Source organism: Canis lupus, chromosome 5 (genome assembly GCF_048164855.1).
Source record: "Canis lupus baileyi chromosome 5, mCanLup2.hap1, whole genome shotgun sequence".
NCBI classification, from domain to species: domain Eukaryota; kingdom Metazoa; phylum Chordata; class Mammalia; order Carnivora; family Canidae; genus Canis; species Canis lupus.
In genome coordinates, this window is record NC_132842.1 from 49,419,148 (window position 1) to 49,439,987 (window position 20,840).

At 38.1% G+C, this 20,840-nt stretch overlaps 1 protein-coding gene and 1 non-coding gene across 4 annotated transcripts in view; both read left to right on the forward strand.

The window, feature by feature from the left end:
• The window catches only part of IPO11 (importin 11), a 200,910-nt gene that overhangs the window by 9,343 nt on the left and 170,727 nt on the right, over positions 1-20,840 (forward strand). For all 3 annotated transcript variants that reach the window (XR_012031275.1, XM_072826606.1, XM_072826605.1), the window contains exons 2-3: positions 14,915-15,058; positions 16,447-16,547. Coding sequence is in view for 2 of the 3 variants with exons in the window: in XM_072826606.1 (XP_072682707.1) it covers positions 14,921-15,058; positions 16,447-16,547 (239 nt within the window). In the remaining variant the exon portion in view is untranslated. The remainder of the gene's footprint in view (positions 1-14,914; positions 15,059-16,446; positions 16,548-20,840) is intronic.
• On the forward strand, positions 16,652-16,754 carry LOC140634526 (U6 spliceosomal RNA). The gene has a single exon (XR_012031969.1). It is a non-coding gene; the product is annotated as a U6 spliceosomal RNA (small nuclear RNA).

Below are 20,840 nucleotides of genomic sequence, written 5' to 3' on the forward strand. Positions count from 1 at the left end.
AGTTGAGGCCTCAGGACTGGCAGTACCTTGCTGGGCATCACTGTTGTTTAGGATAAGCCTTTTTTTTTTTTTTTTAATATTTATTTATTCATGAGAGACAGGGAGAGAGGCAGAGACTCAGGCAGAGGAAGAAGCAGGCTCCACGCAGGGAGCCTGATGTGGGACTCGATTCTGGGACTCCAGGATCACGCCCTGGGCCGAAGGCAGAGGCTCAACTGCTGAGCCATCCAGGTGTCCCATAGGATAAACTTTTTAAGCTCTGATTCTTGTGTATACTGAACAGGCAAGAGATTTATTGTACTTTATCAATGCCGTTTTATTAAAAACTCGCAGTGAGACATGCACATTGGTGCTTATTGGACTAGACTTCTCTTAACAACTGTCTTCTGATCTTGTTTACTGTCTTCTTAAATACTGTACAATTTACCCATTTATTTCCCTGTCTCCACAACTAGAGTATACTTTCTATAAGAGCAGGGAGTTTTTCTTTCTGGCCTTTTTTTTTTTTTTTTTAAAGATTACATTTATTATTTATTCATGAGAGAGAGAGAGAGGCAGAGACACAGGCAGAGGGAGAAGCAGGCCCCATGCAGGGAGCCTGATGCAGGACTCGATCCCGGGACTCCAGGATCATGCCCTGGGCCGAAGGCAGGCGCTAAACCGCTGAGCCACCCAGGAACCCCTCTTTCTGGCTTTTTAGTTGATTGATAACATTTCGAGTGCCAGAATAATACTTGGCATTTGTAGGTGTCCATTAAATACTTGAATGAAAAAAAAATCTTGAATGGATGAATAAATGTAAAACAGTCTAATGATAAGCCAAGTAAATATCAGGAAGTTGATTAGAGAGTGCAGGACTACAACAAAGGGTGTTAGATATTCACAATAAAAGGTATTGCTAAATTTTGCTGCCTTGATGTGCCCCATTTTTTTCTTTCCTTTTTTTGTTTTTTGAGAGAGAGCAAGAGTTGGGGGAGGGGCAGAGGGAGAGGAGAGAATCTTAAGCAGGCTCCTTAACCAGCACAGAGACTGGCATGTGGCTCAATCTCATGACCCTGAGATGATGACCTGAGTCGAGATCTAGGGTCAGATGCTCAACTGACTGAGCCACCCAGGTGCTCCAGTGTGCCCCAGTTTTAGTAGCTGAATATATTGAATGGATGGCATTGGAGAAGGAGTACTTTACTATCTAGTGCAGTTGTACTTTTCCAGAGGAGGTGATGTTAGCTGTGAACAACAGCCTTAGTGATGATCTGTGTCATGGTCTATTAGCTCCCCTTTGAAAAACAACATACCTGGGCAGCCCAGGTGGCTCAGCAGTTTAGCGCCGCCTTCAGCCCAGGGCCCTATCCTGGAGATCCGGGATCGAGTCCCGCGTCAGGCTTCTTGCATGGAGCCTGCTTCTCCCTCTGCCTCTGCCTCTGCCTTTCTCTCTCTCTCTTTCTCTCTCTCTCCCTCCCTCCCTCCCTCCCTGTCTCTCTCATGAATAAATAAATAAAATCTTTAAAAAAATAAAAAATAAATACAACCAACATACCCAAGAGTAGAATCTTAAAATGAATCTCTGTCTACCTATCACCCAGCTTTAACAATGGTCAGCTCTTAGAGTCCATCTTTTCATGTTACCTCCACCTAACTTCCCTTCTAAGTACTATGTTAGCAAGATATAGGGGCTTGGTTAGATTTAGATTTAATTAGTTATTTTGGCAAGCTGCTTTCTTATAATTTCAGACTTTGTTTTCTTGAAATGTCAGGATAGCTGGCTGGCACAGTTGGTGGAGCATGTGACTCTTGGTCTTGGGATCTTGAGTTTGAGCCCATAGACAGCACTTAAAAAATAAATATTTTAGAAAAGTAATAAAATAGCTCTTAAGTTTCCTAGTATAACTTTTCTCTTTTGATTATCTTTGAATTTTTCTCTGGTCTTCACAGAAATTGATTTCTTATCTTTTCCTACTTTGTTTTTGACTCCAGTAGTTTGGCAGTTTTGTAGTATTTCCTATTATTCTCCAAGAATAAATCTCTTATAGCTTTGTAGACTTGAGCAGTACATCAGGACTCGACTTGCAGGAATTAATCTTTAAAAAAAAAATTACGTCTTCCCTTCATCCCTCTTTAGGAAAATGCTCTAGTAGTAATACATGGTCAGTTCTACGTTGCTTGTACTTTTCATCTGCTTCTTCCAGAAGGAAAATTAGGAGCTTTCAAGCTATTAATACCATTTTCTCATTGGCTGTTCTTTTTTTCTGAAAATTTAGGTTTCTCTTTAGTGTGGATTCTGCAGTGCTTTTCTCACTAGCTGATTTCATCCCTTATATCACTCTATTCTTGTTCCAGTTTCTCAGTCACGATTTGTTAAAACGCTGCCTATACGCTATTACATTTTCTTAAATTCCATCGTATTTTCTTTGTGTAAAGCTCAGGATGCATTCATGTCTTCATCTCATGTTATCTTTTGGTAGGGAGTATTTAATGATTCAGTACTTAAAAAAGTGGAGACAGTGGTGTAAGGAAGTTCTGTGGTTGTCATGTTTCGTTTGCTTTAAGGTGAAGTTTTCATTTTCATGTTTTAAATCCGTCCTTGCATTATGTTATTTTTTATGTTCTCATTCATTTCTTTCCTTCAGAGCCTCTCCTTTTACTGTTCTTTGCCCTAGCTTTTTGAACCCAGAAAACCCTTGCTCTATTTCCAGATGATTGTGTTGGCCAAGTGGTCACTGAAAATGCCAGTGTTCTCTTCTTCCCTGGCCCTCCTTGAGGGGAAAATGGTTAGGAAGCTTGGAGCATACTGTTAGGGGTGTGGTCTGGACTACTGCTGTCAGGTGGCTCTGCAGGTTACTCGATTTCTTTTTTATACCTGAGGACTAGTGATCTAGCAGTGTATTACTTGGTAAAAAAGTTGATGTGGACACTGGGATGGAGAATACTTAGAAATGAAATTAAAGACACTTTTGCTTACAAATAGAAATTCGTTTTCCTTTTATGTGATGGGTATATATTGTATACAATATATGAAGCTTAAGGGAAAGGACATAATAAATATGAATTTTCAGGTTAGTTTCATTTTTCTCAAACTGTTAGAGATTTTAAAATAATGTCTCTATAAACACCAAATAGTAAGAATATTAAATGTAGAGGTGACACTAGTTAAAACTGCAGTTGGACTGCAACACTCAGAGTCCCCTGAGTCAGAAAGATTGTCTTTTGGTAAACATTGCCATCACAAATTCTGCTAATATGGTAAACTGTTGCTTATCTACTCTTGCTACTGAAAGATGAAATTTTAAAGTTTTCTCTTGTGAACTGTTACGACAGTGTGATAATTAACCACATTACCTACTTAACTATTGTATCTTTAATATGTTGCCATGATTTTTTGGTATGTACCTGATAAGAGAAATAAATGAGGATTTGCAGCTCTTGAGAAATTGTGATGTTTTAGGATAAGGAAGAGAAATCAAGCAAATACTTCCATGGAAATTTAGAGCAGCTATAATTTTTTTTTTAATGTGTTTTTTTTTCCATCACTAAGGTTAATAAATCTTTAGACTATAAGAATTCTTGTAATTTCTGGAACTAGCTTAGCACAATGATTGTTTACCATATGATGTGTTTCCTGTTTGTCTTTTATTCCTATTTTTTTTTTTTTTTTTAGATTTTATTTATTTATTTATGAGAGACACAAAGAGAGTCAGAGACACAGGCAGAGGGAGAAGCAGGCCACCTGCAGGGAGCCCGATGTGGGACTCCATCCCAGACCTCTGGGATCACACCGTGAGCTAAAGGCAGACGCTCAACCACTGAGCCACCCAGGTGTCCCAATTCCTGTTGGTTTTTATATAGTCTTATATATGTATTTATTTGACATCATAGATATTTCTCTAATAATAAAACAGACTAAAGAGAGTAGTTTTAAGTCCTGATTGGTTTAGGAGGATTTTTTTTTTTTCTTTTAAATTTATTTATGATAGTCACACAGAGAGAGAGAGAGAGAGAGAGAGAGGGAGGCAGAGACACAGGCAGAGGGAGAAGCAGGCTCCATGCACCAGGAGCCTGATGTGGGACTCGATCCTGGGTCTCCAGGATCGCACCCTGGGCCAAAGGCAGGCGCTAAACCACTGTGCCACTCAGGGATCCCCGGTTTAGGAGGATTTAAGCTTAATTGTAGGTTCTGTTACCAAGCAGGAATTTGTAGGTCCTTTGGAACTCTTGATCAGATGGAATATTTTAGTAGTAGAGAAGAGAAGGCAAGGAAGGATGTCTTCTCCTCCTTGTTACGTATGTATTGTTGCATATCTTTTATTCTAAGGTAGTCAGTCTTTGACAATCTGCATGAAGACTCATGGGGATGCTTCAGTAGCCCCAGTGATTCTTTAACTTGAGGGTATTTGGAGATCTGTGGAAGGGAAGCATCTTTAGTCAAAACAACCCATAGAAAGTGTTATTAACATCCAGTATGGGGATCCCTGAGTGGCGCAGCGGTTTAGCGCCTGCCTTTGGCCCAAGGCATGATCCTGGAGACCCGGGATCGAATCCCACGTCGGGCTTCCAGTGCATGGAGCCTTGCTTCTCCCTCTGCCTGTGTCTCTGCCTCTCTCTCTCTCTCTCTCTCTCTCTCTCTCTCTCTCTCTCTATGACTATCATAAAAAAAAAACAAAAAAAAACAAAACAAAAAAAAAACCCCAAAAAAACCCATCCAGTATGTAGGGATCCTAAACAACCTATAATGTGTGCACAGAGAAGAATTTTCTTGTTCAGACTGAAATGGCCTCTGTTGAGAAACACTAGTGAGTCCGAATGGTGTAGCATGGATTTGAATGGGGCTAGTATCTTTGGAATATCCTTGGTTTGGGTCAAAAATGGAGAGGGAGAAGCAGGATCCTTGCAGGGAGCCTAATGCATGATTTGATCCCGGGACCCTGGTATCACAACCTGAGCTGAAGGCAGATGCTCAACCACTGAGTCACCTAGGTGTTCCTGTGTCAGAAATCTTACATGCTCTCATCTTGCTTTAGTTTCTTGAACCAATGGTCTTCCTTTTTCTGAATTAACATCAGTTATGGTTGTTGATAACTCCAGCCACATGTTTTTCATTTCTGTAGTCACTTTTTTGTTTCTTGCTGACTTTATCATTTACACAGTAAAGGGACCTAAAAACAAAACAGAACACCTTTATTAGGTATAATGCACAGACCATACAGTTCACCCACTAGAAGTGTATGGTTCACTTGTTTTTAGTGTATTTGCAGAGTTGTGTGGCTATCACTATAGCCAATTTTAGAACATTTTCATCAATCCTGATAGAAACCACATCCCCATCAGCAACCACGCCACATTTTTCCCCAATCCTTCAGCCCTAGACAGTCACCTATATACTTTTTATTTTTATAAATTTGCCTGTTTTAGACATTTAATTAAAAGAGTCACTGTGTGGTCCTTGTGACCGGCTTCTTTGATTTAGCATGATGTTTTCAGGATTCATTCGTGTTGTGGCATGTTGGAGAATTCCATTCCTTTTTATTGCCAAATACTATTCCTTTGGTTGGAATTCCCATTTTTGTGTTGTTTTTACTTATTGCTCTTATAATATTGCTGTTGACATTTTTGTATAGGTGGATAACAAATGTTGACATAAATTTTCATTTCTCTTGGGTATATACCAAGAGGTAGAATTTTTCAGTCTTATATTCTCTTTGATTAACATTTTGAGACACTGACAGACTTTTCCAAAGTGGCTGCACCGCTTTACATTCCCATCAGGAATGCATGAGGGTTCTAGTTTTTCCACAACTTCACCAATATCTTTTATTATATATCTTTCTGATTATAGCCATTCTAGTGGTTTTTTTTTTTTTTTTAAGATTGTATTTATTTATTCATAAGAGACACAGAGAGATAGAGGCAGAGACACAGGCAGAGGGAGAAGCAGGCTCCATGCTGATACGGAACTCCATCCCAGGATTCCAGGATCATGCCCTGGGCAGAATTCAGTGCTAAACCGCTGAGCCACTTGGGCTGCCCAAGTTTTTAATTTTAACGAAGTCCAGTTTACCAGTTATTTCTTTCATGGATTATGTCTTCGGGGTTGAATCTAAAAAGGCATCACTGTACCCTGAAAAACCCATCCATGGTTTCTCCTATGTTCTGGGCATTTTATAGTTTTGTGTTTTACAGTTAAGTCTGTGATCTGCTTTGAGTTAATTTTTGTGAAGAGTGTAAGGTCTGTCTGGATTAATTTATTTGAATGTGAATGTTCATTTGTTCCAGCACCATTTGTTGAAGAGACGGTCTTTACTTATTTTGTATTGCCGCCGCCGCCTCTTCTTCTTTCTTCTTTCTTCTTTCTTCTTTCTTCTTTCTTCTTTCTTCTTTCAAGATTATTTATTTGTGAGTGACAGAGAGAGAGAGGCAGAGACATAAGCAGAGGAGAACCAGACTTCACGCAGGGAAGCGGGATGTGGGACTTGATACCGGAACTGAAGGCAAATGTTCAAGGGCTGAGCCACCCAGGCATCCCAACTTTTGCTTCTTTGTTACATGTCAGCTGGATGGGCCTATTTCTGGGCTGTCTAATCTGTTGCATTGATCTATTTGTCTGTTTTTGCCAATACCACTCAGCCTTGATTACTGTAGCTTTATTGTAAGCCTTGAAATTGGCTAGTGTCACCATTTCACCATTTCTCTCTCTTCTGGTTCTCTTAAACTGCAAGTAGAGTCTAGAGTCTTGGTTAGTATAAGGCAGATGATATTTGGTATTTTAGAGGTGAGGTTGCATACTTATTGCATCACATCAGGAGGCACTTAAGGTCAGGTTGTGCAGCTGTTCATGCTAAGTTTGTTCAGTTGGTTGATCTGATGACTGACAGATGTCTGCATTTAAAGGTCTGTTTCTTCACTGCATATAGCAAGTAATCTTATTTGATCGCACTGGGACTATTCTGTTTCTAAAAGTTGTTCTTTCACTTAATGGTTTTTGCATCCTTTATTGATCCATGCCTGAATAAGTTATTTTATTGGGGGAGCCTTTTTTGATTTGAAACTTTTTTTGTTCCATTTGTATTGTACACCTTTTTTCCCCCTGTCATTTTACTCACCACTTTATTTATTTATTTATTTATTTATTTATTTATTTATTTATTTATTTATAGATTTTATTTATTCATTCATGAGAGACACAGGAAGAGAGAGAGGCAGAGACACAGACAGAGGGAGAAGCAGGCTCCATGTGGGGAGCCCGACGTGGGACTCAATCCCGGGTCTCCAGGATCATGCCCTGGGATGAAGGTGGCGCTAAACCACTGAGCCCCCCAGGCTCCCCTCGCTCACCACTTTAATATTTGATAGTGGTGTGGAGTTATTGTTTGTGTGGCATGTTTTAAAACTAAAGACAAATACAGAAAATGTAGTCTGAAGAAAATCATTGTGGCTGAAATTAAAGGCATTTCAGGCCTTTAATGCCTGTCATCTGTCTGTGGGTGGCAGGTAGGGTGCTTGCTGACTTTTCCCTTATCTACTTGTTTGTTTTAGTGAAAATTAGTAAGTTTCCAACTACATGCACATCTGTATATCTTTGGACTTCAGATTTTTCCAGAATTTGGAACGGAACTTCCAGAAATGAGCCTAGAAAGTCCAGTTATGGAGTATGATTATTTTTAGGCTCTTGGTCCCTTATTTCTGAGTTGCTTAGACTTTAATAATATCAAAGACTACAAGAACTCCAGTAATAAATTGAACTTGCCGAGTTGTAAAATAGTGCGAAGGGTGAAATGCTTGTCTTTTTAATTTGCACCTTCTCCTTTCCTATTGTTTTTAGAGAAAAAAGAATATACATTGAGATTTTGACTAGTTCTCTTTTATAGTTCAGAGCTGATAAAATACAACCACTTTCACCTCTGGTTCTCTAAATTTGAAATTATGCATATTAATGAAAATCAGAAACCTCTTGTGTACATTATTAAGTAGGAAGCGTGAGCATTCATTTTTTTCATACTGACGTCTCACTACGCATAGATGTCTGTACAGCAGAGACACTACCTGTGTGTGCTTCCACTGTGAGAGGCTTGCCTCCCTGGCCTCAGGCTTATCTGGTGATGGTCTCCATGAAGATCCTTTTAAGTTCTTTGAAAAATACCATTAGCTTCTCCCATGAGTTAACTGTCCCTGTCTGTCTCTCCCTTACCTTCCACCTGCCTTCCTCCCTCCCCTTCTTCTTCACCTCTTTTCTTTCTCTATTAACTCTCAGCTCTTTGGGTTTTTTGGGGGACAAGCTACTGTGTTTGTTTCATTGCCAAGTGGAAATAACATTAGCAACCCTATTAAATTTCTTCATGCTAGTTCCAAAAATGGTATTGAAAGTTTGCTGGGTATACTGCCCTCTAACCTGACCACCAATAGTCAGTAGTCCTGTATCATTTTTTCCAAGTGAAGTTTATTTCCACACTGTTACATTAAAATGGCTCAATACATTTCTTCCTGTTCATCATGTTCTTCATCATCGTCGCTGTTCTTTCATGAGAATTCTACAAATGAGTACTGTATGAATATTTACTACCGAGAAAACATTCTCTTTTTAGATTATAATGGATTCAGGAATCGTTTTGACAGTTTCTCCAGGAACCTATTATGTGAGAACACGGCGTATTTGTAGGTGCTGGGGAGTCGGGGTGGTGTGGTGAGGCCATTTTCTGTTCTGTTGGGAAGAGCTTGTGTGTCTCAGAGAGATTTGGTTATCAGGCCTCACTCTGCCATGTACTAGCTTGCTACCTGACCCTGGACAACTCTGTTAATAGTTGTATAAGTGTTTCATTTTATACAACAGTGATATTATTCCACATGCCATATTTGCTTTTATAGCCTTGTTATGGCATCTTTAAAGAATTTAATAGGCTCTAGCTATGTGGTATTTTAAGTAATCTATTATAGGTCTGTCATTATTGAATCATAATTTTTGATGATGCATTTAATCTGCAGTTTAGGAACTGATTGCCCTTTAAAGCTTCCTTTATAAGTTAATTAGCACTTAGTAATCTTTCCAGTAGAATATCTGAATGGCGATTTCTTTCTCAGACCTAAAAGTCTTTACCCATTAGATGAAACACTCATCATACTGTTTCTGTGGAGGAAATACACTCTGGATTCCAACTGGTATACTAGAACCTTATTTTTTACAGTTTGTTTTAGTGATTACAATAGTTCTCTGTTGCCCCATCTCATTATCTCCCAGAATTGGGGTAAAGAAAGGGACCCTTTCTGATTCTTATCACCTGACAATGATCATAGTACTTGGCACAACCAATTTTGGTTCTCCAGAAATATATGAACTGAGATCTTCATCCCAGACTAGCTTCTTGGGAACCAGGTTCAAAAGTGGGGGCAGAGGGACAGGGTATTATATGCTTCTGTGGAGGACCTGGATGATGCAAGGTATTGGAGGGAAATAGGGATGGAAACTCTAGCAAATTCCATTAGAACAGATGAATGGTGAGTGTAAAGTGAAGCATGAAGGATACCTGTGTATAGACCTTCACTTGCTGTAAAAGTCCAGACCAGTATGCAGTGTGAAGACGTGTGTATATGTGAGTGGTCTGCACAGTTTTACTGTAGGTAAAAATTGTTCTGGAGGTTGACAGTAATCAGTGATTTTATTTTTGAAGTAGTATCTCCCAGAATGTTAAAACTAGTAGATGAAAGAACAACTGTTAGGGAAAAGCATATTCCCAGTGTGTCCAACTGTCACCCACAGATAATTTCCTAAATGTGGTGAAGAAACAAACAGACCTTTAAAATGAAGAGAACTGTCAGTCACCAGCTCAGTTACGGACATGGCCATTTTTCTTTTTACTTGAAGAGTAGGGTTGGGTAGGGATGAATTCTGATAGAACCTTTTGTCTCTTATATTCGTATTCATATATTCACATATTTTTCCAGTGGCTTTTTTTGTACATGTATAAAAGTCTAGACCCTTTTTTTCTCCTACAGGGTCATACATGATCTGTTCCTGCCTACTTTTTCAACCTTATCTGGTTTCATTTTCCCTTTTTCTCATTAATTGTTAATCATACTGGCCTTCTTAAGTTTGTTTCTAATCGTAAGGCCTTGTTTTCCATTGTTTTTCCCATTTGTCTGAAGTTCTGCTTTCAGATCTTTGCATGCCTGGGTCTCTTTCTTTTCTTTTCTTTTTAAAATTTTCTTTACTTATTTATTCATGAAGGGCTCTTGTTTTTCATGTCTCTTATAAATGCCACTTAAGAGAAAACTTCCATGAACGCCCACTGGAAACTTGCAGTTGAGCTTTAACATTATTGTATTTTCTTTATATTACTACCATTGTTGCTTTTTCTTTTTTTCTTGCCTTTTTTATTTTTAATTTTTAATTAAAAAAAATTTTTTTAAAAGATTTTATTTATTCATGAGAGACACAGAGAGAGAGAGAGAGAGAGAGAGAGAGAGGCAGAGACACAGGCAGAGGGAGAAGCAGGCTCTATGCAGGGAGCCTGACATGGGACTCGATTCAGGAATCGTTTTGACAGTTTCTCCAGGAACCTATTCTGTGAGAACACGGCGTATTTGTAGGTGCTGGGGAGTCGGGGTGGTGTGGTGAGGACATTTTCTGTTCTGTTGGGAAGAGCTTGTGGGTCTCCGAGAGATTTGGTTATCAGGCCTCACTCTGCCATGTACTAGTTTGCTACCTACCTGGCTCTCTCTCTCTCTCACGCCCTGGGCTGCAGGCGGCGCTAAACTGCTGTGCCACGGGGGCTGCCCTCTTGCTTTTTTTTTTAAAAACAAAACAAAACAAAACAAAACAAAACAAAAAACAAAAATGACTTCTTTCCCTAGAATGTAAGCCGCATGAAGCCAAGGAAACTGCTTTGTTCACTACTTTAGTCTCAGCACCTAGAACATTGCCTGGTACACATCAGGCTTTCAGTAGCTTTATTGAATAACTCTGTTAATTAGCTGCCATGTGGTTCAGTATAAAGTACTCTTTGGTTCAAAATTGATCCCTTTTCTTTATTCACCAAATACCTATTAAGCACAGATCATGTATCTTGTTGAGCACCTGGGACTGCAGAGTTGTGGTAGATATCATTTCTGTCCCTGAAAGGAGACAGTATTAGATACTGATTAAGAACAGTGGCTTTGGTGTTCCAGTCTAAGCCCTGCTATTTAATAGATCATGGCCTTGGTGAGGTAAGGTCTCTGATCCTTTAGTTTTCTACTTAAAAGATGGGGATAATAGTATCTACTACATAGAATTATTACTAGGAATAAATAAATGAATAAAGCATTTAGTATAATTCTTGCCATATAATATGCTCGGATATTGATGTTTTTTAATTTTTTGTTTTTTTGTTTTTTGTTTTTTAGATTTTTGTTATTCATTCACTAGGGACACACGCACACACACAGAGGCAGAGACATATGTGGCAGAGGGAGAAGCAGGCTCCTCACAAGGATCCCAATGCGGGACTCAATCCCAGGACCCTGGGATCACTCCCTGAGCTGAAGGCAGACACCCAACCACTGAACCACCCAGGTGTCCCTAAAAATTTTTTTTTAATTTTAGCTGGCTGCTCTGCCATTAATTGGTAAAGAATTACCGAATTAGTGTTCTTCATACCATAGATGTTTCCCTGTGAGAACTGCAGATTAGTGCTGGTCTACTTTTATAGGAATGTATAATCAGAACTACTTGTATTTGTCATCCACTGCATTAGCAGCAGAGCTGGACTTTCAGATGTATGTCAGTTTTAGATGTTCAGAAGTTGTGCTTCTCTGGGTGCCTGGATTGCTCAGTCGGTTAGGTGTCTGCCTTTGACTATGGTCACGGTCTCAGGGTCCTGGAATTGAGCCCCGTGTTGGGCTTCCCACTCAGTGGGGAGTCGTCTTCTCTCAACCTCTCTTCTGTCTGAGCTCATGGTCTTTCTTTCTTTCTTTTTCTTTTTCTTTTTTTTTTTTTAAAGATTTTATTTATTCATGAGAGACACACAGAGAGAGAGAGGCAGAGACACAAGCAGGCTCCATGCGGGGAGCCCGACGTGGGACTCGATCCAGAGTCTCCAGGATCAGGCCCAGGGCTGAAGGGAGCGCTAAACCGCTGAGCCACCTGGGCTGCTCGCTTGCTTCCTTGCCTTCTTTCCTTCCTCCCTCCCTCCCGCCCTCCTCCCCCCCTTCCTTCTAAAAATTTTTAAAAAAATTGTGCTCCTTCAACTTTGGCAGTTAGAAGATTTACCTAGAGAACTTAACTAAGGCACAAATTTTTGACCTTCGTCGCCTGTTTTCACAATGTAGGTTTCGAGAGAGAATTGAGAATTTTTTCCTGTGATGGGTTGCTGGTGTTCCAGTCCTCGGACCACACTTTGAGTAGAGCTTTTCCAGAATTGTGCTACCTCAGTAGCATAATTCCACCAGCCACTTGGCTATTGAGTACTTGAAATGTGATTAGTTCAAGATAAGATGTGCTTTAAGTATTAAATATACAGGATTTTGAAGACAGTATAAAAAAGCATAAGATATATAAATTAGTTTTTTCAAAATTATGTTGATAATATTTTGGATATATTGAGTTAATTATGATATTTTAAAAATAATTCCATGTTTTTCTTTCCACTTCTTAATGTTGTTACTAGAAAGTGTAAAATTGCATATGTGGCTTGCTTTTGTTGCCTGCATTATATTTCTCCTGGACAGAAAAAACATACTACCTATTTCTTTAAAATACCTTCTAGGGGCTCCATAAAGTAAATTTCTCTTAGTTAGCCTGTTTTTGAAATACAATACCAACAAGCCCTCTTAATTGAGTGAAAATTCATTCACTTGTTTTCCAGTGATAATGAGCACAGACATTGTTCAGGGAACTCCTAGTTAGTGAAGGAAGCAATTTACAAGGTATCTTTGTCAGTTCTAAAATACTGTCAAGGGATCCCTGGGTGGCGCAGCGGTTTGGCACCTGCCTTTGGCCCAGGGCGCGATCCTGGAGACCCGGGATCGAATCCCACGTCGGGCTCCCGGTGCATGGAGCCTGCTTCTCCCTCTGCCTGTGTCTGCCTCTCTCTCTCTCTCTTTGTGTGACTATCATAAATAAAAAAAAAAATTAAAAAAAATTAAAATACTGTCAAGGAAGGGCATCTGGTGACTCAGTGGTTGAGAGTCTACACCTTTGGCTCAGGTCGTGATCTCAGGTTCCTGGGATCGAGTTCCACATCAGGCTCCTTGCAGGGAGCCTGCTTCTCCCTTTTACCTATGTTGGTCTCTCTCTCTGTGTCCCTCATGAATAAATAAATAAAATCTTTTTTTATTTTTATTTTTTTTTAAGATTTTATTTATTTATTCATGAGAGACCCAGAAAGAGAGAGAGAGGCAGAGACACAGGCAGAGGGAGAAGCAGGCTCCACACAGGGAGCCCCATGTGGGACTCCATCCCGGGTCTCCAGGATAACACACACCCTGAGCTGAAGGTGGCGCTAAACCACTGAGCCCCCTGGGCTGCCCCTAAATAACTAAAATCTTAAAAAAAAAAAACACAGTCAAGGAAAGACTACCAATTTAAAATCTTAGTCCACCTCCATTGCTAATTGGTAATATTTTGTCTAATTCCGGTTATTGTCCTAGCCCTGCTTTACTCACAAAGACTTTAGAATGGTTAGTTTTCCTTGAAAGGTTTAATATTTTGGGTCCTTTCTTGTTGAATCAGCATTTGGGACCTTCTGTTTTCATTAGTTATTGCAATTTAATTACAACTCCTAGGAAGTGTTTGCTTTGGCTATATTTGTGGATTAATGACCTTCAAACTTTTACTGTCTGGAACAGCCTTAGTTTTAAATACATCTACAATCAAAAGACTAATTCTCAGTCCCTTCTGCACTGAGGTTTATTTTCTACCTATTTTTAGCATTTAATTTTAATTTTACATACTTCATATAATTGTGAACAATCATACGTACTTGGGGAAGTATACAGTTGTATACTGTTTTAGGGGTGATTAGAAGCAGAATGTTAGAGAATTCAATAAATTGCTAAATTTTTTTTAGAATGGCTTTAGATACTTGGTAGGTTAGGTGTTCTAACCCTTAAGATCCTTTCTAATTTGGGGCTTACATTTTGATATTATATCTTATATTTGTTGATTTAGTTCATTTTTTCCCCCAGTGTTTCTTGAATATACATTTGTCTTTTAACTTATAAAAAATGTTTTGGACACATATTTTTGGTAGCATATAAGATGATGTTATGAGGTACTTAGCTGAGTCAAAGAATTTCATTTTTCTTCCTTTTGATCTTACTAGGAATAAAGTGGTTAAGTTTTTTTTTTTTTTAAGATTTTATTTATTCATGAGAGAAACAGAGAGAGAGAGAGAGAGAGAGAGAGGGGGGCAGAGACACAGGCAGAGGGAGAAGCAGGCTCCATGCAGGGAACCTGACGTGGGACTCGATCCCAGGTCTCCAGAACCACGCCCTGGGCCCTGGGCTGAAGGCAGCGCTAAACCACTGAGCCAACCGGGCTGCCCATGGTTAAGTCTTTTATAACACTTATTAATCTCCTTTTAAAAACTAAGAAGGCATTATGCTTAGTTTTAGGCAGAGAGTGATATTTAATCAATTCATTTAAGTAGCTTTGGTTTTTGTGTGTGGGTTTCTTATTCCCAATTTACTATTACCGTCTCTTTATGGGACAATGAAGACAATTTCCATCAGAAATAAATTCATTTAAGCAAAAGTCATTTGAGTTACTGGAATTTTAAGTTAGAGTATGGGTGATTACATAGTAAAAATGGAAATCCAGCAGAAATGTGCAAGAGTAATAAGTAAATGATTGAAATATGGGAGAAATTCAGAGTGTTGAAGCTTTCTCTCCATTTATGTTACTGTTTTTATTTATAATGTTTATTTAAGTATGTTAACTTATCATTACTAGGTTTCCATGGATCTCAATAGTGCCAGCACTGTTGTTCTTCAGGTCTTAACACAGGCCACCAGTCAGGATACTGCTGTGTTAAAACCAGCAGAGGAGCAGTTGAAACAATGGGAAACACAGCCAGGTTTCTATTCAGTGTTGTTGGTAAGTTGTTCTAAAATAGTTTACTATTATTTTTAATAAAATGAGACACAGTATTTTAATTGTTCTAAGATTCTACTTGTATTGACGGTTTACTTAATGAAACTGATACTGCCATTTGTTAATTCAGGGCATGGCTTTTTGAGGGTTTTGAAATGTTTGTTGATTGTTGAATAAATAACTGAGCAGGGTAGTTTCTGCTTAGAAGGCAACCCTCTGCTGATACTCTATTTTGGCATGTTAATACTGACCTCAGGACTGTAGGTAGTATACTTTTCATGTTTTGTCTTTTTTCTTGCTCTAGTTAATTTATGTTGTCAGTGTTGTTTAGGTCTCTGTGCAACATCAGTCTGGTCTGTGTTGCTCACTGTTACTTTAAAACTTGGTTTTCAACTCCCCCCCCCCCCCAAAAAAAAAACCCCAAAACCTTGGTTTTCTTTTCCCCATCTAAAGATTTCATTTTCTTGATATATTTGATCTTTTGCTTGGTGAGAGGGAAAATAGTATAGTAATTAACAATATATACTTTAAACTTTACTAGGAGTTCAAAGCTTTTGGTTTATTAAATTATTTTCTCAATGACACGAATAAAAGAATCTTTTTTATATTGAGTCTTCCTTATTTCTTCTTTTTCTGAAAATTTCAGAACTCTGGTTAACTTTTGAGATTTGCTTTTGGCAAGGGCAGTGAAGCTACCAGTTGGATCATAAACTGATCGAATTTTGGGACTGGGTTGCAAATGCAGAGTCAAACTGTTTATCTTGTAAAAATAGAAAATTGTAGAAGTTGACATGTGTTTTTTACTTCATGGCTATAGTGTTTGAGTTATTTGTTAAACTTAAGAATATACTGCTCATGCCTAGAGTCATACTTGATATTTTAAATATAAAATGGAATTTGTGTATTTGGCTCAGTAGCAAAAAGGTAAGAAAAACAGATTGAATAAAAATTTTTTTCCCCTCAAAACAGATTGATTTTTAAAGACGCTATTCTATTCTTGGTGGGTCTATTTTTTTTAAAAATTGAGATGGTGTTTATTTCAGTGGTTTTTTTTGTGTGTGTAGGTTGTGATACACGATTAGGTTTGTGTCTGAGTTTAATTTTTTATTCAGAAAATTTTCAAACATACCTAAAAGTAGACTAGTTTAATGAGTCCCAAATATGTATTACTCCGCTTAAAAAATTAACATACTTTTACCAGGTGTGCTATTTTATATGAATTGTAGCGTTGTAGATACTTAGAAAATATGATTTCTGTAGTGATTTGAAAATATGATTTCTGTAGTGATTCAATTTAAGTGAAGCATTTAAAGTATTGTCCATACTTTATTATGGGTATAGTAATTTAACTTAGGACATGTTAATTTTAATACTGTGTTTTTTATTTACAGAATATTTTCACAAACCACACTCTGGATATAAATGTAAGGTGGCTTGCTGTGCTATATTTTAAGAATGGAATTGATCGTTACTGGAGACGTGTAGCACCTCAGTAAGTTTCATCACTCTTCCTTTCCCAGTGTAATCTTTTACAGATTCAGGGAGGTATAAGAACGTTCCTCTTAATCTTTGTTCTCTATGTGGAAGCATGCAATTGTGCTTATTTCAGCACACATACTAAAATTGGAGTGGTGCTGGGAAGGTTTGCATGGTCCCTGTGTAGGATGACATTCACATTCGTGAAGCATTTGATATTTAAAAGAAAAATGTGTTAACTGCTGAAGAAGTTAAGTATTCTCCTTAAGTCAGTATTCATATTATTGCTTTGCTCTATGAGTTTTTTTATTTGCAGAGGGAGGTTGTGGATTTCTTCTTGTCCTCTGCTTTTGAGGCTATCTAATATGGGCACAGAACAAATGCTTAGTGAATGAGTACTGTTGAAAAAAGTATTTTTCATTTTTTTTAAAGAGAACTATGAAATTAGAATTTTGAAAAAGTAATTAGGAAGGAAGTCCTAGGTCATTTCTGAGCCAGCTGGATGTTAATTTCCAAGTCTTCGGCATAATTTCCTTTGTTGTGGTAAGGTGGGGTAGTAGATGTTTGTAATCTCATCAGATTCGGTTGTAACTTCTTGGTAGATGGTTAAGTGAACAGATTTCTCTTAATTCCATTTTATTTTATTTATTTTATTATTTTTTAAGATTTTTATTTATTTATTCAAGAGAGACACACAGAGAGAGGCAGAGACACAGGCAGAAGGAGAAGCAAGCTCCATGCAGGGAGCCTGACGTGGGACTTGATCCCGGGACTCCAGGATCACACCCTGGGCTGGAGGCAGCGCTAAACCCCTGGGCCACTGGGGCTGCCCTCTTAATTACATTTTATATGGTTGATGGAAATGCGATTTAGACATGACTCTGGAATTTGTTTTATACAATATAGTGAACTTTGCCACAGAAGTAACATGGTCTTTGTTTTCCAGTAGATGGCACTGTAGCTCTTTATGTTCTTAGATTTGTACCTCCTTTAAAAAACATAAACCTGTTTGAGGACTTCAAGGTGCATATAAATATGCCCTTGAATAATATCAGAAGCAACTAGAATATTTTTAAGAGTGCACTTATGTTACTGTAATATAAAGCAAACCCTTTGTCTTACTTTAAAATTCATAATTTTGAGAGGAATGAAGTATTTAGTGATAAATTATGTGACTCAGTTCCTGGAACCATTGCAACAGTACATATTTCTCTCCTGCTCTGTCCAGTTATGTTTAGGTGGCTCTCAAAGTACAATTCGTTCTCACAGTTATGTGGAGGATATGGTTATAAATGACAATTTTGGAAGGAAGAGTAAATTATTAAATATTTCAGATTGCATTTTCACATAAGGAATTAGAAACTGGAATTTATTTTATTTATTTATTAAAGATTTTATTTATTTATTTGATGGGGGGAGAGAGAAAGAGAGCACAGGAGGGAACAGGAGGGAAAGGAAGAAGCAGGCTCCCTGCTGAGCAGGGAGGCCGACATGGGACTCTGATCGCAGGACCTTGGAATCAAGACCTGAGCCAAGGCAGACACTTAACTGAGTGAGCCACCCAAACGCCACTGGAGTTTAGTTTAAATATAAAAAATTAAGGGGGGATATACATGGTATTTTAGGTAGTTAAATCCCAAGCTCTTTCTTTTAGTATATATTGAGATAGAAATTCGAAAGGAGATGAATTCACCAAGTGAGCAGGGATTATAAGAATGTGCTTAGAAAAAAAAAAAAAAAAAAGAATGTACTTAGGGAGCAAGGGAGCGGAGATTAGTTATAGAACTCATTTTAATATAGCACACTTAAAACATCTTGTGTTCTTGTCTAAGTTTGATCTTAAGGAGTTCCTATCCCTGCCACTATTTTTATGGAATGAGGATTAATTTAAGCTTATCTGTCATTAGTATATACAATGCAACTTTGAGTCCTAATTAATTAGATAACCTACAATTCCTGCTTGGAGTATCATCTGAATTCATCTAATGATAGTGCATGAAATTAAAGGTAGAGTGTTAACTGTTAACTGTTTTCTCTAGGGTAATGATGTGTTTCTTTAATATGTATATATTTTTTGCATATTCACTCTATTTTGATGGCTAATTGCTATATTATATTCTCTTAGTTAAAATTATGAAATCTCTTGAACCTGGCTTCCTGGCATGTAAGAAAACTTGAATTTCACACTTGAAGCAAAAGATTTTAGGAGAAAACATTATCTTGTGGGTTTGATGATAGAATGGTGCTATCCAAGTTGCAAAGTATAGCACAGTCATAAAAGGATTGAAGAGATCATTTTTCATGGCAAAGAATAGACCTGCCTTAGACTCTCACTCTTTTCACCTGAATGTTCATCTTTTTTTTTTTTTTTAATTTTTATTTATTTATGATAGTCACAGAGAGAGAGAGAGAGGCAGAGACACAGGCAGAGGGAGAAGCAGGCTCCATGCACCGGGAACCCGATGTGGGATTCGATCCCGGGTCTCCGGGATCGCGCCCTGGGCCAAAGGCAGGCGCCAAACCGCTGCGCCACCCAGGGATCCCTGAATGTTCATCTTAATCTTGTTTTCCCCTTTTGTTTACTTACCTTGAATAAGTCACTTTTAAGGTTTAAAGAAACTTTTATGTAAGTATAATATGAAACATAACTGAAAAGGTGCACATAATGGTGGGTGGGGTTTGAAATTTGGCTATGTGAACACACATCCGCGTAACTACCACTTGAAGCCAGGTAGAACGTTGCTGGCGACCGAGAAGCCTCCCGCCTGTGCCTCACAGTCACCCCCCTGTGTGCTATATTTGTAATATTTGTCCATGGAGTTGCATGAAAAGCTCATTCTTAGGTGGGAGTAAAACATTCCTTTTTAGGAACATAGCATATCTATTTGTTCTACTGTTGATGGGCATTAAGTTCCCAGTTTTTGGCTATTAAAAATAATACTTCTTTGAAAACTCTTGCATATGTTATTGCACATAAGTATGCATTTTATTGTCATGTATGTTCAGCTTTAGTAGATAGGATCAGTTGGTTTTCAAAGTATTTGTACTAATTTGCACTCTCAGCAGCACACGAGGGTTGGCGTTTGCTCTACGTTCTCATTAGCATGCTTGGTCTTTCTCATCTGTCATTTAGGTAACTTTTCCATTTTTCTGATGGACAATGAATACCTTTTTCATATACTTAGTCATTTGGATATTCTGTTTTATGAAGGGCCTGCCATTTGTACATTTAAAAAGTTGGGTAATCTTACTGATTTGTGGAACTTTATATATTTTGGACTCAGATCTTTTGTTGAAAATACATATTGACAATATTTCCTCGTACTTTGTCATGTGCCTTTCAGTTTCTTATGTTTTTTGATGAAGAGAAATTCGTAATTTTAATGAGATTCAATTTAGCTAGTTATGTTTAATTCTTTTGGGGCCCATTTACAAAATTTTTGCTTGTTCGGAGAATGGAACTATTCAAGGTTTTCTTGTAGAAGTTTTATGATTCACATCTCAGTGTATTATCTGTTTGGAAGTGATTTCTTTCTTTCTTTTTTTTTTTTTTTTTTTTAAGATTTTATTTATTTATTCATGAGAAACATAGGAGAGAGAGAGAGGCAGAGGGAGAAGCAGGCTCCATGTAGGGAGCCTGACGTGGGACTCGATCCTAGGTCTCCAGGATCACACCCTGGGCTGAAGGCAGCGCTAAACCGCTGAGCCACCCGGGCTGCCCTGGACGTGATTTCATTATAAGGTGTGTATGCAAAGGAGGGACAGCAGCAGGTGTTCTTGCTCTGTCACATTTCATGGTTCCCTTGTTATAAATCAGGCATTGCACCTGTAAGAAAATGTTTTTGGATTCTGTTTTATCTTATGGCCTTTCTATCTTTGCTTTAGTCTTTATACTTTATAAGGCTTAATGTACTTCTATTACTTTTTTGAATTTAATTTGCTGTTTTATAGTTTTTTGAAATGGAAGAATAATTGATTTTTTTACTTCTTATATATGCATTCAAAACAGTAGGGCTTTTTTTTTCTTCTTTTAAAATTTAAATTCAGTTTGCCAACATATGACACCCAGTGCTCATCCCATCAAGTGCACTCCTCAGCTCCCGTCATCCAGTCACCCCATCCTCCCACCCTCCTCTCGTTCTGCAACCCTTTGTTTCCCAGAGTTAGGAGTCTCTCATGGCTAGTCTTCCTCTCTAATTTTTCCCCACTCAGTTTTTCTCTGTTCCCTTATAGTCCCTTTCACTATTTCTTAATATTCCCTGTATGAGTAAAACCATATTATGATTGTCCTTCTCTGATTAACTTATTT